Below are 21,884 nucleotides of genomic sequence, written 5' to 3'. Positions count from 1 at the left end.
TAAGCAAGAAACTTTTTTATTTCCATCTTTTACAGTTTCAAAATAACAAAAAAGGAAAAAGTCCCAAAGCAAAAGTTTGGGCACCCTGCATGGTAGACACTAACACCCCCTTTGGCAAGTATCACAGCTTGTAAACGCTTTTTGTAGCCAGCTAAGAGTCTTTCAATTCTTGTTTGGGGGATTTTCATCCATTCTTCCTTGCAAAAGGCTTCTAATTCCGTGAGATCCTTGGGTCGTCTTGCATGCACTGTTCTTTAGAGGTCTATCCATAGATTCTAGATGATGTTTAGGTCAGGGGACTGTGAGGGCCATGGCAAAACCTTCAGTTTGTGCCTCTTGAGGTAGTCCATTGTGGATTTTGAGGTGCGTTTAAGTTCATTATCCTGTTGTAGAAGCCATCCTCTTTTCATCTTTGGCTTTTTTACAGATGGTGTGATGTTTGCTTCCAGAATTTGCTGGTATTTAATTGAATTCATTCTTCCCTCTACCAGTAAATGTTCCCCGTGCCACTGGCTGCAACACAAGCCCAAAGCATGATCGATCCATCCCCGTGCTTAACAGTTGGAGAGGGGTTCTTTTCATGAAATTCTGCACCCTTTTTTCTCCAAACATACCTTTGCTCATTGTGGCCAAAAAGTTCTATTCAAAAGGTTCAAAGAAACATCTAAACAAGCCTGATACATTTGGAAATGAAGTCCTGTGGACTGATGAAGTTAAAATAGAACTTTTTGGCCGCAATGAGCAAAGGTATTTTTGGAGAAAAAAGGGTGCAGAATTGCATGAAAAGAACCCCTCTCCAACTGTTAAGCACGGGGATGGATCGATCATGCTTTGGGCTTGTGTTGCAGCCAGTGGCACGGGGAACATTTACTGGTAGAGGGAAGAATGAATTCAATTAAATACCAGCAAATTCTGGAAGCAAACATCACACCATCTGTAAAAAAGCCAAAGATGAAAAGAGGATGGCTTCTACAACAGGATAAACACGCCTCAAAATCCACAATGGACTACCTCAAGAGGCACAAGCTGAAGGTTTTTCCATGGCCTGACCTAAACATCATTGAGAATCTGTGGATAGACCTCAAAAGAGCAGTGCATGCAAGTTGGCCCAAGAATCTCACAGAACTAGAAGCCTTTTGCAAGGAAGAATGGGTGAAAATCCCCAGACAAGAATTGAAAGACTCTTAGCTGGCTACAAAATGCATTTACAAGCTGTGATACTTGTCAAGGGGGGAGTTAATGTCTACCATCAGTCTTTACTGTGATAGACACTAGCAGTATGCCAGAAGTTTGAAAGTGTCGGGGAGCAGAAGCGAGTGAAGTTACCAGTACTAGGGAGAAGGTGCTTGGGGGAAATTGGAAGATCTGAATATAGATAAGTCACCTGGACCAGATGGTCTACATCCCAGGGTTCTGAAAGAGATAGCTGAAGAGATTATGGAGGCATTAGTGATGATTTTTCAAGAATCACTAGGTTCTGGAATGGTTACAGAAGACTGGAAAATTACAAATGTCACTCCAATCTTCAAGAAGGGAGAGAGGAAAGGAAATGATAGCCCAGTTAGTCTGGCCTCGGTGTTGGGAAGAGGTAGGTAAATTTTCAGGTTGAATCAATGGTGAGGAAGGCAAATGCAATGTTAGCATTCATTTCAAGACAACTAGAATATAATGGGAAGAAAGGCTTTACACTGGTGAGGCCTCACTTGGAGTATTGTGGGCAGTTTTGGGCCCCTTATCTAAGAAAGGATGTGCTGACATTAGAGAGTGTTCAAAGGAGGTTCACATAAATGATTCTGGGATTGGAAGGGTTATCATAGGAGCATTTGATAGTTCTAGGCTTCTACTCACTGAAATTCAGAATGAGGTGAGGGATCTCATTGAAACTTATCGAATATTGAAAAGCTTCGATACAGTGGCTGTGGAGAAGACCCAGCCTTAGAATAGAGGGACATCTATTTAGAATGGAACTTTAGCCAGAGAGTGGTGAATCTGTGAAATATGTTGCCAAGTCTTTATGTATATTTAAGGCAGAAGTTGATAGATTCAAATTAGTCAGGGCATGAAGGGATACAGGGAGAAGGCAGGAGATGGGGCTGAGAGTGAAATGGGTCAGCCATGATGGAGCAGACTCAATGGGCCGAATGGCCTGACTCTTCTCCTATACTTTGTGGTTTTATGGTTTCAGACTTGGGGACCGTAGACTGAGCTATATGTTGCTGTTTGGCATAGCCACCTCTGAGGTTCAAAGGGCCATAAGTTAGGGCTCTGGTGCCAGAGCACAGAGGGACACGTTCTGTATCACTGTTGCTGTAGGAATATTTGTGAAAGGTCCTGCTGATGGAAGTCAGTGAAAGATATACCTACGAGTGAGAATGGCATCATGCAAGTGTGCTGTCAAGTATATTTGCAGATGCTTTGAATGAAGTGCATTTGAAAGGTATTATTGCTGGAACTTGCTGACCAGTGTACCTGGTGCAATCCTCCCTCTCTTGCAGGGTATGGGAGCCGTTTTCTTCAACAAGGGGGAGAACTGCATTGCTGCGGGCCGCTTGTTTGTTGAAGAGTCGATCCACGACAGCTTTGTTCACCGAGTGGTAAGGCAGTGTGAATTGTTCCAGTGTCACCAAGAGCTCACTGTTTGTGTCTGTCTCTATGTCAGTGGGTGTGTGTGTATTTAAATAACTAAACTCCTGCACTACACCCTCCATATTTTTTTTAACAGGTTGAGGAGATCAAGAAAATGAAAATCGGCGATCCCCTGGACAGGTCAACAGACCATGGACCACAGAACCACAAGGCCCACCTGGAGAAGCTGCTGGAGTACTGTGAGATTGGGGTTAAGGAAGGAGCCACACTGGTGTACGGGGGCAAGTCTGTCTCACGACCTGGTACGAAATCCTCCACCTCAATGGACAACTTTTGTCTGTTTATATTTGCTGTGACTTGGCTGAGCAGTCTGTTGTGCTTTTGCCTTTGTGCACGTGTTTCAGTGTAACCAGGGTGAGGAACTGACGGAACTGATGATGGTCTGTGCTGTGGTGGGTAAGGGGTTAAGTGTTACTGAGTAAAAGCCACCAGTCTGAAACCAGGCAGAAGCCTCCTGTTATGGAGGGTTCACTTGGTTTGTTGTTAATGGATACAGCACGTAAACAGTCCATGGAGCTGTCATCTCTGATCTCCTCCCAGTGTCAGCACCCTACTTCTGAATCTTTTTGTCTTAACTTGCCTGCATGCCTCCATTTTCCACTGCCTTCATGCTGTCCCCCCAAATACTGTGAGGCCTGATGTAAGTTTGAGGAATAGCACCCCTTCGACACATTGCAGCCTGCTGGTCTCTCTCAAATTCTCCAACTTCACTTAAGCACCGCACCCCCCCCAGTCCAACACTCTCACTTTCTCTCCTTCCCCTCACATTCTGTTCCGTGATTCCATTTGTCTCACTGTCCCACAAACTCATCAACCAATCACCATGTGAATGTGTTGCCCCACAATAAATCTGGCTTCATCCTATTACAGTCTGGTCCATACTTCCCCACTGAGCCTGCAGATTGCTTTGTTCGTCCCTGTTTCGATGAAAGGAGCTCACACTGAAACATTTACCATGTGTCTCTGCACAGAAACTGACGCCAGCATTTTCCGTTTCTCCTTTGTTTTACCCCGCCCCCCCCCGCCGCCCCAGCTCCAGATAAGGGGTGTGGTTGTGGGTACCCTCGTGGGATCTGTGGAGCAATCATTCTGTGATAGGGTGGCAGCCTCCTCTCCAGCCCAGGGTGGAGGGGTGTCCAACACCTTAACTGCCAGTCACCGACCTGCTCCAGCATAGTCTACTGACATGATCCACTTTGGAAGTCTTGCTTTGAAAGGATCTTGGTTTCTTTGCTTTCTGTCTCGCCCGATTCCCTGTTGTTTAGGCTTCTTCATGGAACCGACGGTCTTCACTGATGTGGAGGACGACATGTTTATTGCCAAAGAAGAATCCTTTGGGCCAGTGATGGTCATTTCCAAGTTCAAAGATGGGTGAGTTGGATGCTGGTCAGTGAGTATTGGGGGAAGTTGGGTGCTGGTCAGGGAGTATTGGGGGAAGTTGGGTGCTGGTCAGGGAGTATTGGGGGAAGTTGGGTGCTGGTCAGGGAGTATTGGGGGAAGTTGGGTGCTGATCAGTGAGTATTGGGGGAAGTTGGGTGCTGGTCAGTGAGTATTGGGGGAAGTTGGGTGCTGATCAGTGAGTATTGGGGGAAGATGAGTGAGTTGGGTACTCAAGTGGAGTGCTGGTCAGATAGTATTGGGTGAAGATGGGTGAGTTGGGTGCTGGTCAGGGAGTATTGGGGGAAGTTGGGTGCTGGTCAGGGAGTATTGGGGGAAGTTGGGTGCTGGTCAGGGAGTATTGGGGGAAGTTGGGTGCTGGTCAGGGAGTATTGGGGGAAGTTGGATGCTGGTCAGGGAGTATTGGGGGAAGTTGGGTGCTGATCAGTGAGTATTGGGGGAAGTTGGGTGCTGGTCAGGGAGTATTGGGGGAAGTTGGGTGCTGGTCAGGGAGTATTGGGGGAAGTTGGATGCTGGTCAGGGAGTATTGGGGGAAGTTGGGTGCTGGTCAGGGAGTATTGGGGGAAGTTGGATGCTGGTCAGGGAGTATTGGGGGAAGTTGGGTGCTGATCAGTGAGTATTGGGGGAAGTTGGGTGCTGGTCAGGGAGTATTGGGGGAAGTTGGGTGCTGGTCAGGGAGTATTGGGGGAAGTTGGGTGCTGGTCAGGGAGTATTGGGGGAAGTTGGGTGCTGGTCAGGGAGTATTGGGGGAAGTTGGGTGCTGGTCAGTGAGTATTGGGGGAAGTTGGGTGCTGGTCAGTGAGTATTGGGGGAAGTTGGGTGCTGGTCAGGGAGTATTGGGGGAAGTTGGGTGCTGGTCAGTGAGTATTGGGGGAAGTTGGGTGCTGGTCAGGGAGTATTGGGGGAAGTTGGGTGCTGGTCAGTGAGTATTGGGTGAAGAGGGGTGAGTTGGGTGCTGGTCAGGGAGTATTGGGGGAAGTTGGATGCTGGTCAGGGAGTATTGGGGGAAGTTGGGTGCTGATCAGTGAGTATTGGGGGAAGTTGGGTGCTGGTCAGGGAGTATTGGGGGAAGTTGGGTGCTGGTCAGGGAGTATTGGGGGAAGTTGGGTGCTGGTCAGGGAGTATTGGGGGAAGTTGGGTGCTGGTCAGGGAGTATTGGGGGAAGTTGGATGCTGGTCAGGGAGTATTGGGGGAAGTTGGGTGCTGATCAGTGAGTATTGGGGGAAGTTGGGTGCTGGTCAGGGAGTATTGGGGGAAGTTGGGTGCTGGTCAGGGAGTATTGGGGGAAGTTGGGTGCTGGTCAGGGACTATTGGGGGAAGTTGGGTGCTGGTCAGGGAGTATTGGGGGAAGTTGGGTGCTGGTCAGGGAGTATTGGGGGAAGTTGGGTGCTGGTCAGTGAGTATTGGGGGAAGTTGGGTGCTGGTCAGGGAGTATTGGGGGAAGTTGGGTGCTGGTCAGGGAGTATTGGGGGAAGTTGGGTGCTGGTCAGTGAGTATTGGGTGAAGAGGGGTGAGTTGGGTGCTGGTCAGTGAGTATTGGGGGAAGTTGGGTGCTGGTCAGTGAGTATTGGGGGAAGTTGGGTGCTGATCAGTGAGTATTGGGGGAAGTTGGGTGCTGGTCAGGGAGTATTGGGGAAGTTGGGTGCTGGTCAGTGAGTATTGGGGGAAGTTGGGTGCTGGTCAGGGAGTATTGGGGGAAGTTGGGTGCTGGTCAGTGAGTATTGGGGGAAGTTGGGTGCTGATCAGTGAGTATTGGGGGAAGTTGGGTGCTGGTCAGTGAGTATTGGGGGAAGTTGGGTGCTGGTCAGGGAGTATTGGGGAAAGATGGGTGAGTTGGGTGCTGAAGTGGAGTGCTGGTCAGATAGTATTGGGTGAAGAGGGGTGAGTTGGGTTCTGGTCAGTGAGTATTGGGGGAAGTTGGGTGCTGATCAGTGAGTATTGGGGGAAGTTGGGTGCTGGTCAGGGAGTATTGGGGGAAGTTGGGTGCTGATCAGTGAGTATTGGGGGAAGTTGGGTGCTGGTCAGTGAGTATTGGGGAAAGATGGGTGAGTTGGGTGCTGGTCAGTGAGTATTGGGGGAAGTTGGGTGCTGATCAGTGAGTATTGGGTGAAGAGGGGTGAGTTGGGTGCTGGTCAGATAGTATGGGTGAAGAGGGGTGAGTTGGGTGCTGGTCAGGGAGTATTGGGGGAAGTTGGGTGCTGGTCAGATAGTATGGGTGAAGAGGGGTGAGTTGGGTGCTGGTCAGGGAGTATCGGGTGTATGGCAGCACTGTCCAGTGACTCGTGTGTTTCTGTAGTGTGACAGGCACGATCCATCATTTCTTCTGGTATCCCTCAATTTCTCCTGGGCTGTACAGGATAGAGCAGTGTGCTGGGGGTGGAGGGGGGATGCTATTCTTTGGGAATATTTCAGTGTGGATACCCTGGTTACTGGGAGATTTGAAGTTGCTTTCAGTGATCACCCAGAAGAAGGAATCACTACAGCACTTCCAGAGAGAGACAACAGTCGATCCAACTTCCTATAGCCCAGCCCCGACCATTCCTTCCTCCCCGCAGACCTCTCCTGACTGATGCTCATTGGCATCTTGGACATTTTTGTTAACTGCATTACCATCCACATCATAACTCCACCCACCACCCACAACAAAGACCACCTCGAATCTATAGACAGTTAGAACCAGTAAACCCTTGAGTGAGGATTAACCTACCTGCAGTACAGTTTCTCCTTGTTTGTTCAATCAAAATGCCTCCCGCAATGTAGAACACATTCTGTCAAACCAACTCTTAACCTCTCCAGTTTCTCTAGTGTTACCATGTAACTAGTCTCATATTTGCATGGCAAACTTTGATAAACCTCCAACCTCCGCTGGAGGCCTTGACACCCCCTAGGTGGAGCAGACTCCTGTACTTGTGGCCTGTTCGGTGTTTGATGGGGGTTTGTTCACTATTAATTTTTGCACAGCCTGCCTCTTGATGAAGACACAGGTTTCACACGCCCTTCTCACCTGCTCTACCGTTGTGAATGCAGACTTTGCATATCTGCAGAGCTTTTCTCAGCATTGTATGATGTCGCTCAGTGCCTCAGCTTGTTCTTCAGACCCGAGTGACAAACTTTGCATTTCTCTGGGTTCCGTGTACAAGAAATTGAGGTAGAAATCGACCATTTCACCCTTCCTTGGGCCTTGGCTCCACTCTTCTGCACTCTACTTCCTCTTGGAGGACTGATAAACAGATGGACCTTGGAACTGAGCCCCCACAGCCCAGCTGGCCGGGTATTTCAAAGATTCAGCATCCTCAGGATGACTTTGTCCCTTCTCTGGCTTTGAGACTGTGCCCCAGATTTCAGACGCCAGGGGATATGTCATCTCCACAACCTCCCCATCAATCCCAAGTCTACATTTTCACAAGTTCTCCCATTCTTCTACATATCAGAATCAGGTTTATTATCACCGGCATGTGATGTGAAATTTGTTAACTTAGCAGCAGCAGTTCAATGCAATACATAATATAGCAGAGAAAAAAATATTTAAAAAATAATAAATTAAAAAATCAATTACGTATATTGAATAGATTTTTTAAAATGTGCAAAAACAGAAATACGGTATTTTTTTAAAAAGTGACGTAGTGTCCAAGGTTCAATATCCATTTAGGAATCAGATGGCAGAGGGGAAGAAGCTGTTCCTGAATCGCTGAGTGTGAGCCTTCAGGCTTCTGTATCTCCTACCTGATGGTAACTAAGAAAAGTGCATGCCCTGGGTGCTGGAGGTCCTTGATAATGTACGCTCCCTTTCTGAGACACCGCTCCCTAAAGGTGTCCTGAGTACTTTGTAGGCTAGCGCCCAAGATGGAGCTGACTAGATTTACAACCTCCTGCAGCTTCCTTTGGTCCTGTGCAGTAGCCCCTCCATACCAGACAGTGATGCAGCCTGTCAGAATGCTCTCCACAGTACAACTCTATAAGTTTTTGAGTGTATTTGTTGACATGCCAAATCTCTTCAAACTCCTAATAAAGTATAGCTGCTGTCTGGGCTTATTTATGACTACATCAGTATGAGTGTGTTCCTTCGTCTTACCCTTCCTGAAGTTCACAATCAGCTCTTTCATCTTACTGATGTTGAGTGCCAGGTTGTTGCTGCAGCACCACTCCACTAGTTGGCATATCTCACTCCTGTACGCCCTCTCGTCACCACCTGAGAGTCTACCAACAGTGGTTGTATCGTCAGCAAATTTGCAGATGGTATTTGAGCTATGCCTAGCCACACAGTCATGTGTATACAGAAAGTAGAGCAGAGGAGGATATGTTATCACCAATCGGCACAGACTGTGGTCTTCTGGTTAGGAAGTCGAGGATCCAATTGTAGAGGGAGGTACAGAGGCCCATGTTCTGCATGTGGGAGTGTTGATCCCATTTACGGGATCTGTCCTCACATAACAACCCCCGCCCCCCCCATCCATTCCCGACACTTCCATCCTTGGGCTGGGGGATCCTAGCTGAACACAACATTCAGAGTGAAGCCCAAACATGGCCCCCTCCCCACCGAGACCAACATGTAGAGTTGTGGAATGGTTACATCACATCTGCCCTGACTTTCTAAGCAGCACACATTTGCTTTGCCTTGTACCTGTATGTCAGCTCCTAGTGATCTGTCTGCAAGGAAGTCCCCAGTTTCTTTCTCCTCTTCCCCCACGGACACCACACTGTTTGGACTCTCCTCCCCCCCCATTTGAAAATCACGCTGCCTTTTTTCCCCCATCAGCACAAGTGACCTCGTCTCTCGCCACTACAGCCTCCCCTGCCCCCACCACCTCCTCTTACTGAACCAGGTGTCACCCCTTAACAGCTTCCTCACAACCAACCCTGTTGCTGACCCCACCCTGCCTCCACTTAATCGAAATCTGGCCACCTCGCCCCTTCACTTTGTTCTCTGCCTGTCACTACAGGTACACCACACCCATTGCCGTGGTGGTAAGTGCATCAGTAAACTCTGAATATATCACACCTATTGCTGTCTCCTTATCTACTCTGCAACTTACAACGTCCAAGATGCTTAAAACATTGCCCTGTTTGATTCTGCCCTTATCATCATTTCTATGGTCCAGTAATTGCTTCCTGCCTGTTGTCTCTCCTCCTTCCCTTTTACAGTAGTCACGTTTGCTACTTTCTAACTTCTGCAACGTTGGGAGGTGCATCCACTGCCCCCATACATTGGGACACAGGTAACGTACCGGGGTTTATCAGATTTCAGTCCTGTCAGTTTCACCAGCTTTACTGATCATTGTTTCAGTTCCTCTCTCTCGACCTGTGACTGTTTATCATTTCTGGCAGGTGTTCTGTAATTGAGAGCAGGCTCAGACAGTTCTGTCATTTTCTCCTCTCCCTGTCCCAATCTAAGAACCACCTTTTTACAGAACTATTAAAGCTTTGACTTGCCTTGTAAAACTTTGGCCTGTCTTAAGTTCTTACAAGATTACTTTCTGTAAATCATCCATTTCCTCATCCATTTCCTTATGCCCTGGTATATCCATAAGATATAGGGGCAGCATTAGGCCATTTTGTCCCCTTTTTACATTGCAACTCATCCCGTTGACTGCAATTTTGCCCCATCATCAGACTCCCCTTACTGACAGCCTCACTACACACTGCCTCTGTTTGTAAACTAACTACTCCGTCCTCAGCCCTGTCACTCTGGTTCCCATTCCCCTGCCAAATTAGTTTAAATCCTCCCAAACAACTCTAGTAAACCTGCCCACAAGGATATTGATCCCCCTCAAGTTCAGGTATAACTCATCCCTTTTGTACGGGTCATGCCTTCCCCAGAAAAAATCCCAATGATTCATAAATCTGAAAGCCTGATAGCACCAGTTCCTCAGCCACATATTCACCTGCCAAACAGAACATAGAAAAGCTACAGCACAATACAGGCAACGCACAAAGTGCTGGTGGAACACAGCAGGCCAGACAGCATCCATTGGAAAAAACACAGTCAATGTTTCGGGCTGGGACCCTTCGTCAGGACTAACTGAAAGAAGAGATAGAGATTTGAAAGGGGGAGGGGGAGATCCGGAATGATAGGAGAAGACAAGAGGGGGAGGGATGGAGCCAAGAGCTGGAAAGTTGATCGGCAAAAGGGATACAAGGCTGGAGAAGGGAGAAGATCATGGGACGGGAGGCCTAGGGAGAAAGAAAGGGGGAGGGGAGCACCAGAGGAAGATGGAGAGCAGGCAAGGAGTTATTGTGAGAGGGACAGAGGAAAAAAAAGGGGAAAATAATAAATAAGTAAGCATTGACTTATCTAACTTCCATTAATGCCCCTCCTCCCTTTCTTACCCATTCCTTATTTATTTATTTATTATTATTTTCCTTTTTTTTCCCTCTCTCTCTCTTTTTTCTCTCTGTCGTGAAGAGGCCACACTTGGGTTGGAGGAATAACACCTTATATTCCGTTTGAGTAGCCTCCAACCTGATGGCATGAATTTCAATCTCTCAAACTTCCAGTAATGCCCCCTAACCCCACCCCTTCTCCATTCCCCATCCCCTTTTCTCCCTCTCACCTCATCTTGCCCGCCCATCGCCTCCCTCTGGTGCTCCTCTCCCTATTTCTTTCTTCCATGGCCTTCTGTCTCTTTCACCAATCAACTTCCCAGCTCTTTACTTCACCCCTCTCCCTCCAGGTTTCATCTATCACCTGGTGGTTCTCTCTCCCCCGCCCCCCCCCCACCACTTTTTAAATCTACTCCTCAGATCTTTTTCCCCCCAGTCCTGCTGAAGGGTCTTGGCCCGAAATGTCGACTGTACTTTTTTCTGTAGATGCTGCTTAGCCTGCTGAGTTCCTCCAGCATTTTCTATGTGTTGTTTGGATTTCTAGCATCTGCAGATTTTCTCTTGTAAGTAAATGGGCAGGTCTAGCACTTTGGCTGCTTGCAGGGATAAGTACCAGGAGGGAGATCAGTGGGGAGGGACGAATGGACAAGGGAATGATGGAGGGAGTGATCCCTGCAGAAAGCCAGGGGCTAAAGACATGTTTGGTGGTAAGATCCCTTTGGAGATGGTGGAAGTTGCAGAGAGTGATGTGTTGGATGTTGAGGCTCATGGGGTGCCGGGTAAGGACAAGAGGGATTTTATCACTGTTATGGTGGCGGGAGGATGGGGTGAGTGAGGATGTTCGGGAAATGGAGGAGTGCGGGTGAGGGCTACATCAATGGAGGAGGAAGGGGAATGGAGGATCTCAGATATCCTGGAAAGGAAAGCCTCATCCTAGGAACAGATGCAGCAGAAATGAAGGAATTGAGAAAAGGGAAAAGCATTTTTACACGAGACGGGGGAAAGAGGTATAGTCAAGGTACCTGTGGGAATTGGTAAGTTTATAAAAGATATCAGTCAAAGGTATCAGAGGTAGAGACAGAAAAATTGATAAATGGGAGAGAGGTATCAGAAATGGACTAAGTAAATTTAAGGGCACGGTGGCTGTTGAAGATGGGAGGCGAGGGAGAAGATTGCTGAGCCTCTGGTGATGACCTTTGCATCATCAATGGGGACGGGAGAGGTTCCAGAGGATTTGGAGGGTTGCGGATGTTGCTCCCTTATTCAAGAAAGGGAGTAGAGATAGCCCAGGAAATTATAGGCCAGTGAGCCTTACTTCACTGGTTGGTAAGTTGATGGAAAAGATCCTGAGAGGCAGAACTTATATGCTTCTCCAAATGTTCATGATTAGGAATAGTCAGCATGGCTTTGTGAAAGGCAGGTTGTGCATTATGAGCCTGACTGAATTTCTTGAGGATGTGACTAAACACATTGATGAAGGTAGAGCAGTAGCTGTGGCTTTTAGCAAGGCATTTGATAAGGTACCCCATGCAAGGCTTATTGAGAAAGTAAGGAGGCATGAAATCCAAGGGGACATTGCTTTGTGGATCCAGAACTGGCCTGCCCACAGAACGCAAAGAGTGATTGTAGATGGGTCATCATTTGCATGGAGGTCTGTGACCAGTGGTGTGCCTTAGGGATCTGTTCTGGGATCCCTACTCTTCGTGATTTTTATAAATGACCTAAATGAAGAAGTGGAGGGATGGGTTAGTAAATTTGCTGATGACACAAAGGTTGGGGGTGTTGTGGAGGACTGTCAGAGTTTACAGCAGGACATTGATAGGATGCAAAACTGGGCTGAGAAGTGGCAGATGGGGTTCAACCCAAATAAGTGTGAGGTGGTTCATTTTGGTAGGTCAAATATGATGGCAGAATATAGTATGAATGGTAAGACTCTTAGTAGTGTGGAGGATCAGGGGGATCTTGGGGTCCAAGTCCATAGGGCACTCAAAGCTGCTGCGCAGGTTCACTGTGTGGTTAAGAAGGCATTCGGTGCATTGGTCTCTATCAATCGTGAGATTGAGTTTAGGAGCCGAGAGGTAATGTTGCAGCTATATAGGACCCTGGTCAGACCCCACTTGGAGTACTGTGCTCAGTTCTGATCGCCTCACTACAGGAAGGATGTGGAAACCATTGAAAGGGTACAGAGGAAATTTACAAGGATGTTGCCTGGATTGGGGAGCATGCCTTATGAGAATAGATTGAGTGAACTCAGTCCCTTTTTCCTTGGAGCGACAGAGGATGAGAGGTGACCTGATCAGAGTTGTGTAAGATGATGAGAGGCATTGATCGTGTGGATAGTCAGAGGCTTTCCCCCAGGGCTGAAATAGCTAGTACGAGAGGGCATCGTTTTAAGGTGCTTGGAGGTAGGTACAGAGGAGATGGTGGGTAAGTTTTTTTTACACAGAGAGTGGTGAGTGTGTGGAATGGGCTGCCGGCAACGGTGATGGAGGCGGATAAGATAGGGTCTTCTGAGAGACTGCTGTATAGGTGCGTGGGGCTTAGAAAAATGGGGGCTATGGGTAGGCCTAGGTAATTTCTAAGGTAAGGACATGTTCAGCACAGCTTTATGGGCCAAAGGGCCTGTATTGTGCTGTAGGTTTTCTGTGTTGAAAGTAACAAGCTCAGCATGGGTACATGAGCAGCATGGGTACATGAAGCAGCCCCTGTGCAGCCATCAAATATAGTGGGGAAAGAGTTGGGGAGCATTACTGGGAAAAAGGCTTGGAACATGGACTGTTGTATGTAGCCAGTGACAAGGCAGGCATAGCCTGGGTTCATGTACCCATGGCAGAACCTATTCAACATTCCCCTGTAACTTGGGTCCTCGAGTCCTGGCAACATCTTTGTATATTTTCTCTGCACTCTTTCAACCTTAAATATCTTTTGTGTCACATCACATAATGTCATATTGGGCCTCACCAAAGTCCTGTACGACTTCAACTCCAACTCCTGTACTTTGATAAATGAAGGCCAATGCGCGAAAAACCTTCTCAATGACCTCATCAATCTGTGACACAATTTTATTAAGAATGGATATGAGGAATCATAAACATAAAATAATCTGCAGATGCTGTGATCAAAGCAACACTTACAGTATGCTGGATGAACTCAGCAGGTCGGGCAGCATCAATGGAAACGATGAGTCGATGTTTCGGGCCGGAACCCTTTGTCAGGACTGAAGAATGAAGGAGGTGGAAGGATTTGAAGAATGCTTATAGGTTCGGTTGAAAGGTTAAACTTTGTCTTTCAAATTACTGGTTAAACCTTCTTCAGTCCTGATGAAGGGTTCCGGCCCAAAATGTCGACTCATCGTTTCCATTGATGCTGCCCGACCTGCTGAGTTCATCCAGCGTACTGTATGTGTTGCTTGGATATGAGGAATTATGGATCGGAATTCCCAGATCCCTCTGTTCTATTGTATTTATTTTCCTGTAAGTGCCTGCAAGTAAATGAACCTCTAGGTAGTATATGGCGACATAATGTACTTTGACCACCCCCAGCAGTGCAATTCTAAAAGAAATAAACGACTACTTCTGACATCTCCCCTGAACTTCTACTTTAAGTGGATGTCCTCTGGTATTAGAGAAAAGTGCTGATAATCTGAGTCCTCATGCTCTTGTACCCCCTGTCAAATCACCTTTCATACTCTGTCACTCCAAAGAGAAAAGCCCTATTTCACTCAAACTTTCCTCATAAGACGTACTCTGTAATCCAGACAGCATCCTGGTAAATCTCCTCTGCACCCTTTCCAAAATTTTTATGTCCTTCCTATGATGAAGTGACCAGAACTGAACACAATGTTCCAAGCAGCTTTGTGGGATCTATGACCATGGACCCCGTCACCAATTGATTCTGATCTCTGTTCACTGACTCCAGGAATGTGGATGAAGTGTTGCAACGTGCAAACAACACGGAGTTTGGTTTGGCATCAGGACTTTTCACAAGGGACATCGGGAAGGCGATGTACGTGAGTGATGGGCTTGATGCTGGGACCGTCTTCATCAACACTTACAACAAAACTGATGTGGCAGCTCCTTTTGGAGGCTTCAAGCAGTCCGGGTTTGGAAAAGACTTGGGTAAGTTCCCCCACTGCCCAGCTCACAGTGAGGGTGGACTGTCATCTGCACGATGCTGAACAGGGTGGGAGGATGCTGAATCTCACTGATTGGAATGATTGTGGTTTCACTGGGCATCAGAGAGCTCCTTCTGGCATGGTTTTAGTCTGGGCTTAGGCCACCCAAGGTTGTTGAGTTGGTTTGCCTTGGTGATGTGACAGGTGTGCTGTGAGTCAGAACTAAAAGGGGGTGAAGATGAGGAGTGAGGGTAACTTCAGCATAGGTGCAAAGATCTATCCATATTGGACTTCCTGTCCCCAAATGAACCAGTCTTAGCCTCCTGTCTACCTCATGCACAGCGAGCGATGGGTCTCAAAGCCACAGGAGCTCAGTCAGTCATGCCTCATGAATCTCTGAAGGTTGCTCAGAGGGTGACGATGTTTGTGGTTTATGATAGGCAGTGTCAGTTAAATTTCCTGGGTAGGAAATTCCTGTCCAAGCTTGAACCCATTGTAAGCCCAAGAATGTGTTCGTTATCTGTTTTTCTCTACGTGATGCTCAGGGAGCTGCCCGACCTGTTGGGGGTGTGGGGGGGGGGCACTGCACTCTGTTGCTTCAGACAGAAGAGGTGAAGAACTAAGAGTCGGCGTGGATTTGTAACAGTTAATTGTGTCTGAACTATATTTGCAATAGAAAAAGTGAATATAAAATATAACAAATAGTGCAAAAGGAGAGGGGGAAAATCATGGGTACATTGTCCATTCAGAAATCCGATGGCAGAAGGGAAGTTGTTCCTGAAACATGCAGCATGCCTTCAGGCTTCTATACCTCTTCCATGATGGTAGCAATGTAAAGAGGACAGGTCCTGGGTGATGGAGGGCCTTAATAATGGACACTGCCTTTTTTTTTTTTGAGACATCGCCTTTTGAAGGTGTCCTGGATGGAGCTGGCTGAGTTTGCAACTTTCAGGAGTTTTTTCTGATTCTGTGCAATGGCCCCTCCATACTAGACAGTGTTGCAACTAGTTAGTATGCTCTCTATGGTACATCTGCAGAAATTTGCGAGTGACATACCAATTCTCCTCAAACTCCAAGTGAAATATAGCTGCTGTTGTGCTGCCTTTGTAATTGCGTTAAAATGTTGGGCCCAGGATAAATCCTCAGAGACGTTGACACCCAGGAACTTGAAACTGCTCACCTTTTCCACTTCTAATCCATTGATAAGGACACGTGTCTCCTTGACGTGCCCTCCCTGGTCCACGTCAGTTCCTTGGTCTTATCGACGAGTGCAAGGTTGTTGCTGCGACACCACTCAGCCAGCTGATCTGCCTTGCTCCAGTACGGCGCCTCATCACTATCTGAAATTCTGTCAACAGTCTGTGCCGAGCCACAAAATCATGGGTGTGGAGAGAGTAGAGCAATGGGTAAGCACTTATCCTTGAGATGAGCCAGTGTTGATTGTCAGCAAGGAGGTGTTATATCCAATCTGAACAGACTGTGGTCTCCTGGTGAGGAAGTCAAAGATCCAGTTGAAGAGGGAGGTACAGAGGCCCATGTTTTGACTAGAACTGAGGGTATGATAGTTTTAAATGCTGAGCTATAATCAATAAACGGCAGCCCGGCATAAAAATATTACTATTATTCAGGTGATCCAAGGCTGAGTGGAAACCGTTGTAGGCATATTGTGGCAATGGGAAAATTGCAGCAAGTCCAGGTCCTTGCTTAGGCAGGAATTGATTGTAGCCATGGCCAACCTCTCAAAGCTCTTTATCCCTATAGATGTGAGTGCTATAGGGTGATAGTCATTGATTCTAGCCATGGCCAACCTCTCAAAGCACTTTATCCCTATAGATGTGAGTGCTATAGGGCTAAAGTTGTTGATTCTAGCCATGGCCAATCTCTCAAAGCACTTTATCCCTATAGATGTGAGTGCTATAGGGCTAAAGTTGTTGATTCTAGCCATGGCCAATCTCTCAATGCACTTTATCCCTATAGATGTGAGTGCTATAGGGCTAAAGTTGTTGATTCTAGCCATGGCCAATCTCTCAATGCACTTTATCCCTATAGATGTGAGTGCTATAGGGCTAAAGTTGTTGAGGCAGCTCACCCTGCTCTTGGGCACTGGTATGTTTGTCACCCTTTTGAAGCTGGTGGGAACCTCTGACTGTAGCAGTGAGAGATTAGATTGTGCTGGTTGGTTCAAGAACTGAATGGTTGAAGGGAAGTATCTGTTCTTGAATCTGGTGGAGTGGGACTTCATGCTTCTGTACCTCCTGCCCAGTGGTAGCTGTGTGAAGATGGAATGGCCCAAGTGATGAGGATCTTTGATGGATGTTAACTTCATGAGGCAGGTGATTGGAGTAAGATGTAAAGGGGACCTGAGGGTAGGTTTTAATACAGTTCTGGGTATCTGGAATGAGCTACCAGGGAGCTGGTTGAGGCAGGTCCAATTATGATGTTTAAAAGGCACTTGGACAAGTGCATGGATAGGATCGACTTAGAAGACCATGGACCATACACAGACAAGTGGGTCTAGATCAGGTAGGCACCTTGGACAGCAGTGATCAGTTGGGGCAAAGGGCCTGTTTCTGTGCTCAATGACTCTGACTCTGAAAATACCTGAAATACTCAGCAGATCAGGCAGCATCTGCAGGAAGCAAAACAGTTGCTGTTTTGGGAGTGAAACCCTTCCTCAGGACTTGGGGAAAGTGGAAATGCTTCAGTTTACAGAGAAGGGGGTGTCGGACACTGGACTGCAGGAGTGAGGTTAAGGCAGATCAGAGGATCCCAGATGTCTCTCACTCGTACCTACCCCCTTCTGAGCCTGCAGCACTGCATTCACTGACAACCAACCACCATATCATCAGACTGCTGATGGGTGGTGCCATTATGGCCAGACGAGAGCTCTCAGACGCCATCTTGCACCTCCTTTCGGATCATGAACCACCATCAAACATTAGACCATAGTGATGAAGCTGGCTTAATCTGGAGTCATATCCACCTCAGTGTCCCAGCTGTGCACAGCCCACTTCTGTCTCCTTCCCAAGGCCCACAGGCAGGGCCAATGGTTCAACCAGCCCTTGTCCTATCAGCCTATTTCTTCCAGTCTTGGCATCTTCATTTCTCCTCTAGTCCAGTCCCTACCCCCTACCTGGTGGCTGGAGTTTATGCGAGAAGTGAGGAAGGTGCAAGACAGGTATATTCCAAAAAAGAAGAAATTTTCAAATGGAAAAAGGATGCAACCGTGGTTGACAAGATAAGTCAAAGCCAAAGTTAAAGCAAAGGAGAGGGTATACAAGGAAGCAAAAATTAGTGGGAAGACAGAGGATTGGGAAGTTTTTAAAACCTTACAAAAAGAAACTAATAAGGTCATTAAGAAGGAAAAGATTAACTATGAAAGGAAGCTAGCAAATAATATTAAAGAGGATACTAAAGGCTTTTTCAAGTATATAAAGAGTAAAAGACAGGCAAGAGTAGATATAGGACCGATAGAAAATGATGCTGGAGAAATGGTAATGGGAGATAAGGAGACGGCAGAGGAACTAAATGAGTATTTTGCACTGAGGAAGACATCAGCAGTATACTGGACACTCAAGGGTGGCAGGGAAGAGAAGTGTGCGCAGTCACAATTACGACAGAGAAAGTACTCAGGAAGCTGAGTAGTCTAAAGGTAGATAAATCTCCCGGACCAGATGAAATGCACCCTCGTGTTCTGAAGGAAGTAGTTGTGGAGATTGCGGAGGCATTAGCGATGATCTTTCAAAAGTCAATAGATTCCGGCATGGTTCTGGAGGACTGGAAGATTGCAAATGTCACTCCGCTATTTAAGAAGGGGGCAAGGAAGCAAAAAGGAAATTATAGACCTGTTAGCTTGACATCAGTGGTTGGGAAGTTGTTGGAGTCGATTGTCAAGGATGAGGTTACAGAGTACCTGGAGGCATATGACAAGATAGGCAGAACTCAGCATGGATTCCTTAAAGGAAAATCCTGCCTGACAAACCTATTACAATTTTTTGAGGAAATGACAAGCTAGACAAGACAAGGGAGATGCAGTGGATGTTGTATATTTGGATTTTCAGAAGGCCTTTGACAAGGTGCCACACATGAGGCTACTTAACAAGATAAGAGCCCATGGAATTACGGGAAAGTTACATACGTGGATAGAGCGTTGGCTGATTGGCAGGAAACAGAGTGGGAATAAAGGGATCCTATTCTGGTTGGCTGCTGGTTACCAGTGGTGTTCCACAGGGGTCCGTGTTGGAGCCGCTTCTTTTTACATTGTACATCAACGATTTGGATTATGGAATAGGTGGCTTTGTGACTAAGTTTGCTGATGATACGAAGATAGGTGGAGGGGCTGGTAGTGCTGAGGAAATGGAGAGTCTTCAGGGAGACTTGGATAGATTGGAATACTGGGCAGAGAAGTGGCAAATGAAGTACAACGTTGGAAAGTGTATGGTTATGCACTTTGGCAGAAAAAACAAACGGGCAGACTATTATTTAAATGGGGAAAGAAATCAAAGTTCTGAGATGCAATGGGACTTGGGAGTCCTCATACGAGATACCCTGAAAGTTAACCTCCAGGTTGAATCATTAGTGAAGAAGGCGAATGCAATGTTGGCATTCATTTCTAGAGGAATAGAGTATAGGAGTAGGGATGTGATATTGAGGCTCTATAAGGCGCTGGTGAGACCTCATTTGGAGTACTGTGGGCAGTTTTGATCTCCTTATTTAAGAAAGGATCTGCTGACGTTGGAGAGGGTACAGAGAAGATTCACTAGAATGATTCCGGGAATGAGAGGGTTAACAAATGTGGAACGTTTGTCCGCTCTTGGACTGTATTCCTTGGAGTTTAGAAGAATGAGGGGAGACCTCATAGAAACATTTCGAATGTTGAAAGGCATGGACAGAGTGTATGTGGCAAAGTTGTTTCCCATGATGGGGGAGTCTAGTACGAGAGGGCATGACTTAAGGATTGAAGGGCGCCCATTCAGAACAGAAATGCGGAGAAATTTTTTTAGTCAGAGGGTGGTGAATCTATTGAATTTGTTGCCACGGGCAGCAGTGGAGGCCAAGTCATTGGGTGTATTTAAGGCAGAGATTGATAGGTATCTGAGTAGCCAGGGCATCAAAGGTTATGGTGAGAAGGCGGGGGAGTGGGACTAAATAGGAGAATGGATCAGCTCATGATAAGATGGCGGAGCGGACTCGATGGGCCGAATGGCCTACTTCTGCTCCTTTGTGTTATGTTCTTATGGTCTTTATTTTGGCTTTTTTCTTAAAGATGTGCTGTGTGTCTCCTGGCTACCGCTGCATTCTCCGCGAATTGGTATCTGTCCGCGGCCTGGGTGTTGGGGTGGTGGGACACTGGGGTGTCATCTCATCGTCTGTTTCCATTAGAGCAGGCAGCTCATCTTCTCCTATGACTGCCCGCCTTGATGTTAAAGGGCGAGGTTCGTCGTCTGCTGTGGCTGATGTGGAAGGCTTGCTTGACTGCTGAGCCTTGCGCATTTTTTTTATCATACAGTTCTTTGTAAGCACTCAAACCATCCTGCAAATATCCCCTAAACTGACGTACCCTTTCAAAATTATAGTCGTACTTTATCATTACTCATTCGGTTTCGATTGTTATCCTTTTCTCTTCCAATTGCATCAGCTCTTCATCTATCAGTTCTTGGTCATGGGATGCCAAAACCTGTTCAACATCATCTTCGTCAAGCCGACTTCTCCTTTGTCTTATGGTCTTGCCCACTTCTATCCATAACTCCAGTCCCTACCCAGTTCCCCCTTCTATCCATAACTCCTTTGGTACACTCCACCACTGACCCTTTCCACAGGCTCAGCCTTGCCATGGACAAGCAATTGCTTCACAGTTGATCCCACAGTAGGATGGGTTGGGGGTTTTCTGCCTTCTTCCTGGAGTAGAGACCAGCAGTTCCCTCCACCACTCATCCACGCACTCGTTCAACTGGTTGTACTTAGAACAGTACAGGCCCTTCAGACCATTATGTTTTGGCGAACTTTAAGCCTATTCTAAGATCAATCGAACCCTTTCTTCCTACTTTTGTCCCTAATGTTTCTCTCCTCCCCCCCCTCCCCCCCCATCACCCTGTCACCACCCTTGGCAGTGTGTTCCATGCACCGACCACTCTCGGGGCGGGGGGGTGGTGTTGGAGAAAACTTACCTCCTGCCATCCCCCTACAGTTTTCTCCATTTGCCTTTATAATTACATCCTCTCATATCAACCATTTCTGCCTTGGGCAAAGGTCTCTGGCTGTCCACTCTTATCATTTTTATCTCTATTGAGCTACCTCTCATTTTCCTTTGTTCCAAAGAGAAAAGCCCTAGCTCACTCAACCTATCCTCAAAGAACGCTCTCTAGTCCAGGCAGCATCCTGGTACAACAACAGGAATTCTGCAGATGCTGGAAATTCAAGCAACATACATCAAAGTTGCTGGTGAACGCAGCAGGCCAGGCAGCATCTATAGGAAGAGGTGCAGTCGACGTTTCAGGCCGAGACCCTTCGTCAGGACTAACTGAAGGAAGAGTGAGTAAGGGATTTGAAAGCTGGAGGGGGAGGGGGAGATCCAAAATGATAGGAGAAGACAGGAGGGGGAGGGATGGAGCCGAGAGCTGGACAGGTGATAGGCAGAAGGGGATACGAGAGGATCATGGGACAGGAGGTCCGGGAAGAAAGACGGGGGGGGGGGTGACCCAGAGGATGGGCAAGAGGTATATTCAGAGGGAGAAAAAGGAGAGTGAGAGAAAGAATGTGTGCATAAAAAAGAGTAACAGATGGGGTACGAGGGGGAGGTGGGGCCTAGCGTAAGTTAAAGAAGTCAATGTTCATGCCATCAGGTTGGAGGCTCCCCATACGGAATATAAGGTGTTGTTCCTCCAACCTGAGTGTGGCTTCATCTTTACAGTAGAGGAGGCTGTGGATAGACATGTCAGAATGGGAATGGGATGTGGAATTAAAATGTGTGGCCACTGGGAGATCCTGCTTTCTCTGGCGGACAGAGCGTAGATGTTCAGCAAAGCGGTCTCCCAGTCTGCGTCGGGTCTCACCAATATATAAAAGGCCACATCGGGAGCACCGGACGCAGTATATCACCCCAGTCGACTCACAGGTGAAGTGATGCCTCACCTGGAAGGACTGTTTGGGGCCCTGAATGGTGGTAAGGGAGGAAGTGTAAGGGCATGTGTAGCACTTGTTCCGCTTACACGGATAAGTGCCAGGAGGGAGATCAGTGGGGAGGGATGGGGGGGACAAATGGACAAGGGAGTTGCGTAGGGAGCGATCCCTGCGGAATGCAGAGAGAGTGGGGGAGGGAAAGATGTGCTTAGTGGTGGGATCCCGTTGGAGGTGGCGGAAGTTACGGAGAATAATATGTTGGACCCGGAGGCTGGTGGGGTGGTAG

The 21,884-nt window shown here is 47.3% G+C and overlaps 1 protein-coding gene across 1 annotated transcript in view; it reads left to right on the top strand.

The window, feature by feature from the left end:
* Positions 1-21,884, top strand: part of aldh1l2 (aldehyde dehydrogenase 1 family, member L2) — a 171,051-nt gene that overhangs the window by 93,308 nt on the left and 55,859 nt on the right. The window contains exons 19-22 of the mRNA XM_063072229.1: positions 2,496-2,594; positions 2,723-2,888; positions 3,912-4,017; positions 14,284-14,483. Of these exons, the coding sequence (XP_062928299.1) occupies positions 2,496-2,594; positions 2,723-2,888; positions 3,912-4,017; positions 14,284-14,483 (571 nt within the window). The remainder of the gene's footprint in view (positions 1-2,495; positions 2,595-2,722; positions 2,889-3,911; positions 4,018-14,283; positions 14,484-21,884) is intronic.

Source organism: Mobula hypostoma, chromosome 20 (genome assembly GCF_963921235.1).
Source record: "Mobula hypostoma chromosome 20, sMobHyp1.1, whole genome shotgun sequence".
NCBI lineage: Eukaryota > Metazoa > Chordata > Chondrichthyes > Myliobatiformes > Myliobatidae > Mobula > Mobula hypostoma.
Note: the sequence above shows the minus strand (reverse complement) of the source record. Positions and strands in the feature narration are given on the sequence as shown.